The sequence below is a fragment of the Melanostigma gelatinosum genome, assembly GCF_949748355.1.
Source record: "Melanostigma gelatinosum genome assembly, chromosome: 10".
Taxonomy (NCBI): domain Eukaryota; kingdom Metazoa; phylum Chordata; class Actinopteri; order Perciformes; family Zoarcidae; genus Melanostigma; species Melanostigma gelatinosum.
Genome location: NC_136643.1, coordinates 25,425,455 through 25,436,938, shown reverse-complemented (window position 1 = coordinate 25,436,938; position 11,484 = coordinate 25,425,455). Strand labels below are relative to the sequence as shown.

At 43.4% G+C, this 11,484-nt stretch overlaps 1 protein-coding gene across 2 annotated transcripts; it reads right to left on the bottom strand.

Moving 5' to 3' along the window:
* Positions 1–4,427: 4,427 nt before the first annotated feature.
* On the bottom strand, positions 4,428–9,507 carry ska3 (spindle and kinetochore associated complex subunit 3). 2 transcript variants are annotated; one of them, XM_079277358.1, is made up of 10 exons: positions 9,321–9,507; positions 9,177–9,238; positions 8,117–8,279; positions 7,588–8,044; positions 7,416–7,477; positions 6,767–6,939; positions 6,459–6,674; positions 5,725–5,807; positions 5,372–5,499; positions 4,428–4,920 (listed from the first exon to the last, which is right to left on the bottom strand). In XM_079277358.1, exons 1-10 carry the CDS (start codon positions 9,430–9,432, stop codon positions 4,763–4,765), a joined length of 1,614 nt encoding a protein of 537 aa, XP_079133484.1. In that variant the 5' UTR covers positions 9,433–9,507; the 3' UTR covers positions 4,428–4,762. The 2 variants fall into 2 exon arrangements, with proteins under 2 accessions (XP_079133484.1, XP_079133485.1); XM_079277359.1 differs by having other exon boundaries at positions 5,725–5,804.
* Positions 9,508–11,484: the final 1,977 nt, after the last annotated feature.

Genomic DNA, 11,484 nt, shown 5'->3' with positions numbered 1-11,484 from the left:
CAATCATACAATCACTGAATGGACAGGAATCCATCTGGCCTAAACTCATCTGTGGTGAAAACTATTCATCTTCTTTTGGTCCGTTTCCACTGAGTTTACCACCCAGCAGCTTAAAGTTCTGCAAGGAGGGCTGTTTGTTTTGTGTCCAGAAGAAATACACCAGTAAAGCCCTGTTGGAGAGGACGTCTGCCGTCAACCTGGAAAACAGCACCAGACTTCACCCGTTTGGTGGTAGATTGGTCTGTGGGCGGTGTGCGTCTGTGCTGACAGGCAGCTGATCCTCCCGCAGTGATTGATATGAAATCATATCTGCATTCCTCCGCATGCTGCTCTTGTTTAAACGTCTCTCTGTTTGGTGCACGCTGGTCTTTATTGATAAGAAACAGCTGCGAGGAATCAATCAGCTGCTGTAGGATTTGTTCTGTAAAGAAAAAGACAGGATTGGATCGGCCTTGCACATCGTCTGCACCAACCAAACTAACTAAAGGATAAAAAACATCCTTTGCAGCCGAGTTGCATCAGTTATTGCATCTTAGCAATGTGGTTTCTGGAGCGATGTCGATAACAGCGGAGTCACATACGCTCGGTTTTCTACATCAGCCGTGTAGTGGGAGAAAAAGGTCTCGAGGTCCAAAGCAGGAAAGGGAACTGAAGCGTCGTAGTGTCTGAAGTGTCCAGCATGAAGGAGCACGAGGCGTGACCAGTACCAATCACTCTAGAGGAGCAGCAGAGATGCACAGGTTGTTTAAGGCACAAGCAACTTGCACGATCTTATCGAAGGTGGAGAGGTTGGAGGTGCGCTCGGAGACGGCGGTGAAGGGGCTCTCCACGGGGCCCGTGAGCATGGCGTACCGGTGCATCACCATCGAGATCACCCTCTCCACGTGCCTCTGCACGCTGGCCGCCTCCGAGGAGGCGTCGGGGCTCGGCGGCGAGGCCTCGGAGCCTTGGTGGGCCCCCTCGCCGGCCATTTTGAACAGGGCTCCTCTGGCGGCCACGGAGTCGTCGATGTCGAGGTCGCGGCTCGCCAGCACGACGTCGCCGGGGAGGAGCTTGCACAGGAACCCGGAGCCCTCCGCCAGGGTTTTGTCGCTGACGTTTCCCAGCACGCCCCTGGAGACGAAGGTGACCACGCCTTGAGGCGCCACACCGATCAGGTACTTTAACACGTTGGGACTCAGCCCCGCCCCCTGAGAGCTTAGCACCGCCCCCTGATGCTGATGGTTGACCGGCTCCTCAAAAGGCACCTTGAAACAGTCCACGATGACGGCGCAGTCCGGGTGGGAGGCGCGCAGAGCCGCCGGCAGGTTCTTCCGGAGCTCGGCCCTGGAGGGCCAGAAGACGGCCGTCGGCACCAAGGTGGAGGACATGATGTTGACCATCTGGTGCACCGTCCTGGTCACCGTGCCGACCTTCACGCCGAAGCGGTAGGCCAGGTCCTGGTTGCGCAGGTCCAGGCGGAGGCGCATCAGCGTCAGCAGCAGCTGCTGGAACTTGGAGAGCTTCGCGGTCTTCATGCCGTCCATATGAGGCGCCAGCAGCCACATGACCGTCTCCAGGACGAAGAAGTTTGGCAAGCCGGTGTAGAACTTTACCTTCTCCGCGTCGTTCCTCAGGGAGTTCTCGGAGAGGGACATTTTGTCCACGGACTCCCTGAGGGTCTGGTTCTCCTTCTTCAGGGCCCTGAGGACGTCGTCAAAGTTCACCGCCGCGTCAGACGTGTGAGCAAACTTTCCTTTCTTGCTGTCGCTCATAGCTTCGTCGTAGTCGTCGTCTTCGTCGCTGCTGAGTGAAGAGGAGGCGCTGTCCTCCACAGGGGCCCCCGGCTCCCTCTCCTCGGGACGCCCCCCCGCCGCCGACTGGCCCTGGCCCTGCAGGAACAGCAAGGCCTTGGCCGCCTCCACGCGAGCTTCTTGCTTGTCCGGGGTCTCCGGAGTATCCGGCTCCTTCATCTCCGGGGACGAGGGAGCGGACGTGAACACAGACGGAACATAATCTGGAGAACGAGGATTCTTCACCTGTTTACCTGCACGTGGACAAAAAGAAGAACAATCTGAAGGATGTTTAGGATTTAGAGGTTTGTTGTTTCTTTGATGGACGATTATAGCTCCATTTAAGGTCAGTTATTTTACAGATATGCATGAATTTGCACAGACAAAATATGTACAGTAACCTTATACAACTTATCTTATTCTTAATTAATGAGTTCAAGAAAACGGTCTGTGTTACAGATAAGAAAAGTCTTCCTGTTATGAATTAGAGCATAAAGTGTTTGAACAATAACTTTTAATCAACAACAGCAAACACCAGATCAGACAATAATGAAACAAATATAAATGAGAGAGAGGAAACTGTTATTTTCCCATCGCTCGGTTTCTTTTGCAATAAATCAAGTTTAGATTTGATCATAAATTAAGCTTCATAATAGTTTTGGTTTTCTGTTATACATCATTGAAACTGATTTCTTTGAGCTTTGGTCAACGTGAGTCATTTCAAGTTATATGTCCTAAAAATAATAATAAAAAAAGTTGAGAAATGAATCGATAATTCATATAACTTGATAGTTTAGAAGATAATTGCATTATAACTAACCCTAACCCAGAATTTAAAGGGCCAGTATGCAGGATTTAGGAGGATTTATCAGCAGAAATGTAATATAATATTCATAACTATGTTTTCATTAGTGTAAAATCACCTGAAACTAAGGACCGTTGTGTGTTCGTTCGCTCAGAATGAGTCGTTTATATCTACACAGGGGGCGTGTCCTCCTCACAGTCCATGTTGCGCCTCCATGTTTCTACAGTAGCCCAGGAGGGACAAACCAAACTTGCTTTGTAAACTCTTTTTAAAGGCGCTGTATAAATAAAGTTATTAATATTATATTACTTGTAAAGGGAGGAGTATTCAGCCTCACCACTAGATGTCACTAAAGCCTACACACTGCTCCTTTAAATACAACCAGAAGTCTTGAGAAACAATAATAATATGCTGACAAAAATATACAGAGATTCATTCCTGGTTGATCTAGAATATTTATTTGGGTGAAAACAATGATATTGTGCTCAGAGTTTATGCTATTTATTCAGAAATGTGTGCATATTTCTTTGTTTGTATTCAATGGAGAAAGCTTCTGCAGCCTGCACAAATAAGACACAAACAGCAGTGTCATTTCCCAAAGCAGCCACAAACTGTGATATTTGCACTTACTGTATGTAAATGAGGTTTCATCTTTCTGCAAACAAGCCAGATAGTGAAATGTTTTAGTTTTACCACCTTCAGTGATGAAGTGACTGAACAGACAATTAATTAAATAGAATCCTAAAGATTGACATTTTAACATGGAAAAAAAGGAAAACCGGTTGAAACGCCTGCCGGAGTCACCTTACCTTCATTTGGCAGGTGTTAATGTTATTCCCTGCAGATATGCTTTAGATTAGAATTGAACTTGTTTAACTTGAAAAGTAATAGCAAAATAAATTGAAAAATGAAATTATAAAAGAATATAATAAAAACAATACATTAAAAAAATGTAATTTAAATAAAAAGTAGTAAAATTAAATTAAATTAAAATCTCTCAGTGAATATTTCCAAACAAACCCTTCTTTATACTTTTTTTTAATTTCCGCTATTTCCGTATCCGTACCTGAGATGAAGTGAGTGCTACACAGACGACTGCCGTCGTTCGGTACCCAGCCCTCCCGGTTAACGGCGGCTATCCAGCGCTGCTTCCTCTCGGGGTCCCGGGGGAACCGGTAGAACGATAAAGAAGTGCCCGGTGTCCGTCTGTTCCTGCAGCCCGCCACGACGCACGTGTGCACCATAGTAAAAAAAAAAGGCCATGAGCGGAGCGGAGCGTGGAGGTGTGCGCGCTGCCGCTTGTTGGTCGTTTTTTGACTCCCAAAATGGCGGCCGCGGCTAGAGGCAGGGGAAGCTCTAGCGTCGTCAACGGTCGTTTTGCATTCTTCGATCTGATTGGTCCGTATTTAGATCTGTACTCACGCGGTGATGCGACGACGCTAACGGCTAAAATAAATATCAGGGAATTCACAAAAAACGTCAAATTTATATATATATATTTAAATGTTAGTTAAATATTTTATTTAAAAATGTTATTTCAATATAATAGATATATTTACAACTGGAGTAGTGAAACTATGACGTTTATTAAATAAAATATATATTGAACGTATTTCTTGTAAATTACTGTCTACACATCAGTTTGAACACTAAATTATCTTTAATATTTATTTTATGTATAAAAATGTTAAAGCTTCAAAGTCTTGTGTGCATGTTTACACATGTATGTGACAGATGTTTGTCACCACTGGTCAATGGAAACACTGAGACACAAAGGAGGGTTTGGCATATTGTAAATCAAAGATGTTTCCTTAAATATGAATGCCATGTCATCTTTTATACAGTTAAACTTTATTCAAATATATTTCTAATACACTGCCTCAGCTCATTTCCATAATTTGTGTTGATTAATATATACAGAGGAGATATATCCAGTACAATTGACTCAACGTGCATCAAAACTTTTTACAATCTAGACATAAACATGATAATTAACATTAATTAGTCTTTTTAGAGACGGCTGTAAGTACATGACAGCTGAACCAGGTGTCCGTGAGTCCGGATGTCTCTACAGTAGTGTGATGGACCTTCAGCGGAGCGTGCTCAGTCTGTACAGGGAGGTGTTGCTGCTCCTCCTTTAGTGGAGCGTGCTCAGTCTGTACAGGGAGGTGTTGCTGCTCCTCCTTTAGTGGAGCGTGCACAGTCTGTACATGGAGGTGTTACTGGCTCCTCCCGTGTGCTCCAGCCTCCTCAGCTCCGTCAGACACAGGATGTAGATGGGAGTCTTATTTCCAGCTGAGCAAATCCTCCTCAGCTCCTCCATCTGAAACTCCGTCTGTTCTCCTGCAGAGGGCAACGCAGAGCAACCGGTTCAGAGGCATCAACAAGCTGCAGAGGCCAATAAGTTGCTCCTAACAGGTCCTGTGTTGTTGTATTTGTACTCTTTGTTAACATGATTAATCAGCAGTATTCTGTTGGCGGTACAGATTTACTTGACTCCTGATCCCTGACTTTGCAATTTGTCTTTTATGTGAAGCGCTTTGAATTGCTTTGTTGCTGAATAAATGTAGAAAAGTCATGAAGCATACGAGTAGATACCGACTGTAATATCTATAGAAAACCCAACTCGGTTTCTGATGCATCCAATGACACATTAATAGATATTCGTGTGGAGATGGATATAAAAACAGAAGTAATGTATTTTCTCGCCTCTCACTTTGTAACACTTAGACCAGATATTTAAACAATAACCGCAACGTTTTAACTGTGATTATAAGGGTTGTGCAGCACCGACCTCGACTCTCATCGGTGAACGTGTTGATCTTGTGGACCGCCTGGTTGAGGTTGTGCAGAGTCATCTGCTTCAGGTACTTCGGTAAACTCTGGAACTCGCTCACCGACACCTCAGACAACCTCACAGCTCTGAGAAGAGACGCACAACACAAAGTACAGGCGGAAATTATACGAGGACGGCAGAAATAAAGCAACAAGATGGAAGGAAATAAACATGAGTAGAAAAAGACAGAACTAACCACCTCTAAATCCACCAAATACATAAGCATACACAAATTATACTACTTTTAATGTTGCGTTTCTTCTACTCTTCCAAGTGGATCAATCCCCAGTTGGAGGGAAGTGTTTCTTTACCCGATTTTATTATTTCCTGGCCGGACATTTGGGTGCACAATCGCCATGGCCGTCCTCTTCAACTGAGGCTGGGTCAGAAGCTTCTAAAGAAAAAGAGAAATCATGAGAACATGGAATTTGATGTTGTGTCAAACTAACTTAAAGTCTCTCCAAGTTGTTTTTGTTTTGCGCCATAAAGTCATGAGATAAATCCAAAGGTTGTTTGGAAGGCTGGGACGTGGATCTCCGTCTGAAGAACTTAGAGCAGCAGCTGAGAGTGACCGGGGCTCACGTTACAGATGTCCCGTGTCACAGAGCTGCCGACGGACATCTCCGGGGTGCTAAAGAAAACATGCGTTTCTCTCATTATATACTGCTCTTACTACAGTCATGTACACCCGGCCGTCTAGTTTAAACCTTTTGCATCTGGCTGAGGAGGTTAGCAGAAAGCTAAGCTCAACTATTAGCAACATCTCTTAAAGGTGTAGCTTGCTGGAGCAGTCTACTCTGAGGTGTTTAGCCTCCAGCTAACACCGCGACATCATCATGACGTTCTATCGTGTAAGTAAAATGTGCACCAAGGCGTGTAGCTCCTCTCACATTAAAGACGTGCGGTGATGACCCCGGATCTCTGTCGGGGAGTCACATTATCAATCGATCTATCTTCATTGTGAATTAGAAAATGGTCGGCGAACCGCCCGGTACCCTATCTGGCCCGCGGACCACAGGTTGAGGAAAAAGTGCTTCTGTCTTACAGTTTGTAAAGAATTTCCCAAAACAGACTCCAGGTTCGGCATCTCCGGCATCTCCGGCATCTGCTTGTCCTCCACGCCCGTGACGGTCACATCTGGACTGTCGTATTCCCAGAGCCGCTTGGAGACGGTCGCTCTGCTGCGAGGTGACGGCGGGTCGGAGATGTCGGCCTCGTCGTCGGCAGCTCGCATGTTGCTCGGCTCAGCCTTACGAGCGCTCTGTGAACACAAACGCGTTAAAAACTCTGAAGTTCAGCGATTCTGGATGAGCAAATTAAAGAAACGTATTATGAATATTTAAACTTGTGCACCTTTCTGGAGGTGGCCATGCGGTTCAAGTACGGGGTCAGAAACACGGGGGCCTCGGGGGTGGGGGGCAGGTTCTCAGGTCGACCGGGGGGGGATTCGAGGTCACTGTCGCCTTGTGGCGGTCGGTTTGTCTTTCTGTAAAACACAGGCGTCTCTGGAGACGCCAAGTCCGGTTCTGAAGGCAATAAAGAACAATACGATGTAAAAAGAGACAGAAAAACACGTTCATCTAATATTCACTCATAAATTTAAACCAAAGTTTCAGTATTGTAGAGGTACAATTCCATGTTTTATTCCCACTCAAAGTACTATCGTGAACAATTTAACACAATGATTTATGATTGAGAGCAATTTTAGAAGAAAACGCTTAAATTGCTAGTTCAGCATAATTAAAAGCAACCAATAGTCAGCACAGAAAAGTAGATTAGTCTAAATGTGGGGAAAAGATTACTGTGATTAGTGATGAAATCTGATGTATAAAACACGTATTTAATCCTGTTTACTTCATTTACATCAACAAGAAGTTTCTCATTAAAATTGGCAAAGTTCTTGTGTTTTAAAAGGTGAAAGAAAAAAGTATTGTATGATGGAAGTTGAGGCTTAAACGTAAAACACCAGTTAAGAAGAGGAGAAAGCTCCAGAGTTTCATACCTTTTGAGTGCAAACCCTCCATGAGGACGATCACTGGTGGTGTCGGCATCTCTAGAGCTGGTCTGTCAAGGAACGGACGCTCATTAAGCAGAAATAACAGACTGCTGTTTAGCAGCACTGCACACTGCCATTAGCTCACATGTTATATCATACACTGCTCATAACGCTCTACCTTTGGGGCTTTTCAACGTTCTTCTGGAAAAGATCCATCGTGAAGTCGTTGTTCAGACACATGGTGTGCTCTGAAAGGCGAAAGTCAATCATCTGAGGCATCACCAGCTCATCGTCGTCCATCCGCAGGGCACGTTTGGGGGTCAAGGCCATGTGTGGCGTTGGTCCGGGGGTGTTGCGCGACGGGTGAGGGAGGCTCAACTCGGGCATCGGGGGAACCTCAGAGCACAAATTGGCCAGAGCCCTCTTCATCTCCACCCTGGAGAGGCCGAAATCAGAGAGCCGAGGGGTCCGCAGCACGTCGGTGAAGAGTGGCAGCGGTCCCGGCAGCGATGAGGAGCGACTTCCTCCATCTACCTCCTTGCCGCCTCCTCCTCCTCCTCCTCCTCCCGTTGATGATTTAGCTTCATTCTCCTCTGCTGCTTCATCTTCAGCCTCCAACGCCTCATCTTTGGCTTCTGTGGAGGGAAATAAGTCACAATGAAAGATACTAAGTTTGGTCTCTGGTGGTCTTGTCAGTAAATACTCACTGGTTGGTCTCTGGTGGTCTTGATAACCGTATTTTTCCCAGTGCCCCTTCAGCGTCTGGATGTCCGTGGAGACCTTCTGCTCAATCACTCGACAGGCCTTAATGAAGCTGCTCACCTCGCTCTCCTGCGCTCTCTGCTGAGCAATCTGACCCTGGATCTGCCCCTGTGTGAGGCAAAAAACACAACCAGTCCATCACTACTCTTCTTTTAAATATACTTTTATAAGTTATTTATGTATGTTTGCTTTGTGCTGTTCCTTACTGTTATGTCATCTATTTTTATTTCATATTTTTTATTATATTTTTTTATTTTATATTATAATCACTTCTATTGCTTCTGTTTTTACCATGTAAAGCGTCTTTGTGTACCTTTTAAAGCGATATACAAATAAAACATAGCATTATGAAGTGCGTCTGTGATTAAAATATGTAATATTTTAAAGATATTGTTAAAAACTGACTAAATAATACATTTAAATTACTTTTATGATGGAGGATTTATTAATCATTCTTTACAAACATTGTGAAGAAAATGCTACCGATAGCATTTTCCTAATAATTTAACTTTTTTCCTTAAAAAGTTCAAATATAATATCTATATATTTATTATTTAACATTAATATGTAAAAATAAATTATTATTTATTTCCCCATAAATCAAAAATATATATTTTCCATAAAATATCACAATAATTCACAAATCCACAAAGTGATGTTAACTAAAAGGTTTAAACTATATTAATGTTATCTTAATGTTAGTTGTATTGCTGTTAACACTCACACCAAACTCCATGTAAAATCTCACAGCTTTCTGTCAGTTAGTTTCCACCAACTGCCGCCGACGTCACGTCAACAAACGGTCATTTTTTTTATTTTAAATACGCTAAATAACTTCAGTAACTTTAACACACTGAACGCAGAAACAGTTTGTGTATTTGATTAAAGTTAATGGTATGAAAAAATAAAACACAACACGTCTCATTATGCCGTTTAAACGACACTCTTAAAATGTGAGATAAATGAACGGAGTCTGGTGTACAGAGTTTTCATCGGCTTCCGTACCTTCAGCTCCCTGACGTCACAGTTCACTTCGTGATATGCTCGAATGGCTTTCGCTGTAGAGTCTGTTAATAAAATATGAATATTAAAAACTAGTTAAATTATCTAAACAACAAAGTGTTAACCGTCACTCACACCTCTACTCACCGCTGTCGTCGTCGTTCCGGTTTTCAAACACTTGCTGGAGCTTCACAGTTTCGGACTCTAGAGTCACCGCGAGCTTTCGGAGCCCGGTAAAGAACCGGGACGTTGGGTCCATTATTAAAAAATGTTTTAAAAATGCCTACAATTACTCCGTTTGTTTACCTTCTCTCCTCCGGGCAGAAAAAACGGTTCGTTTTTACCGCCTTTATTTTCCCCGGCTTCAACCGGAAGCTTCGTCAGCTTCTTCTTCTTCTTGGGTTTTAGGCGCTCAATGTCCAAAAAGTCTCATTAGCGCCTCCTATCACTTTTCTTTTCTTTTTATTCCGGTATTTGTTCACAGACATGCAAAAAGGTCAAGTGTTTTTTACAGATGGACACACACACGCTCACACACACACACACACACACACACACACACACACACACACACACACACACACACACACACACACACACACACACACACACACACAAAAGGCAAGCATATAAATAATTAAAGATCAAAAATACAACAAAAACAAAGATAGTCCTCAAATAAATAGCAGGTATAACTAAAATTTCAATTTGTAAAAGCCCCCTTTTTAAAGTTTACAATAAAAAATAAACTAAAGTTACAACGATATATATACATGGTAGTTTGGATTATTTAAATTTTTACAAATCAGGAGTGCAAATGACTTGTTTATGATTATATTCTTCTTCTTCTATACTTTGAGGAGACATAGACGTTGTGCATTGTGGCATCCAACATTATTCAAACTACTAGTTTAAATACATTTCACTACTCCCCACCACTGATTCTACTTCCTCCTCTCAAGGAGAACTCTTATCAGACCACCTGGTTCTTCAGGTGAGTGTATAAATACTGGGCACACAGTGAAGGTCGGTACTAACGTGCACACGGAACAAACAAGGTGAGTTTAAAAAAAAGAGCTCAAGTTTGATCAGGTAGATTTAGAACAAATTCAGCCATTTCTAAATAACGGCAAAACGTTTTTACACCGGTCATCAAAAATGTGGCGTCAACTGTTTTCTTATTTATTCATATTGTCATGTTTTTTCTTATTAGTCCTGGAGCCATGGCGATGTTTGGAAACGTTTTGGAGCCAGTGGGCTACATGCAGACTGTGAGGTGAGTTTAAACTCCTAAAAATAAAAAATGATACTTTTCCATATGCAGAAATTGTCACATTTGTATGTGATGTTTTTTCAGGGTCCTGGTCCAGGGCATCTGCTCTTATCTGGGTGGCAGCGCTACGGCAGAGGAGAGCGAGTTGGCCAAGAAGAACCTGGACCACATCGACCAGGAGCTGGGAGCGTCGGGTCACGGCCTGCTGGACGACCAGGAGGTGCACCGGCTGGAGGACGACCTGGCCGTGGTGTACTACCAGCTGGGCACAGCGGTGAGTTTTATTTTGGAGTGTAGTCTAATATCAGCTTAGTAAGGGAGTGTGGAGCCCAGTGCTGCCAAATTAATACAATAATATGCAGCTGTACAATACCATGTGTACTTCTTGAGATTGACTATTTTCCTTCCCCAAGAAGTTGGATATGAAACAAAGGGAGAAGGATTTGGTAGAATAAAAACGAAACAGTGTTCGGCTGCTGAGGAGAGAGAACACATGCAGCTCCATTAAATCGAACCAGTCGTTCTTTAAACACGGTCCAGGGCTCTTAAGGCGGAGCTGACCTTGAGGAGGAACAAGCGTTCTGCCAAATCCTTGAACTAATGCGCGACTGAACCCATCATCCTAAGCGTATTATGTAAATGTGGATATGTGACAGGAGCATCTGTTTAGTTCTACCAGTCAGTATTAACAGGCTTATGCTTTTTATTTCCTCTATTTAATTATGTCAAAATGTACAAATGTCAGTTCAGCGCTTAAGTTTCCCCTGTCATCAACTTAAGTGAACTGAGCTCACTGCTGTTTAGTGTAGATGTGTTTAAGTGAAGACTAATCAGTGCCAGTGTCTGTGTAGGTCACTTCTGGAGTGAGAATATGAAAGAAAACAAGACTCTTACTCAGTAAATAGACCAGAGACAGAGAATATTTGTAGTTAGTTACTTATTCATATTATTCCATACAAAAATATCAAAAATCGTTGATTTGACATTTGTTTATTACACTGTAACTATTGATAAAGCCTTCTTTGAATCTAGTCCCCC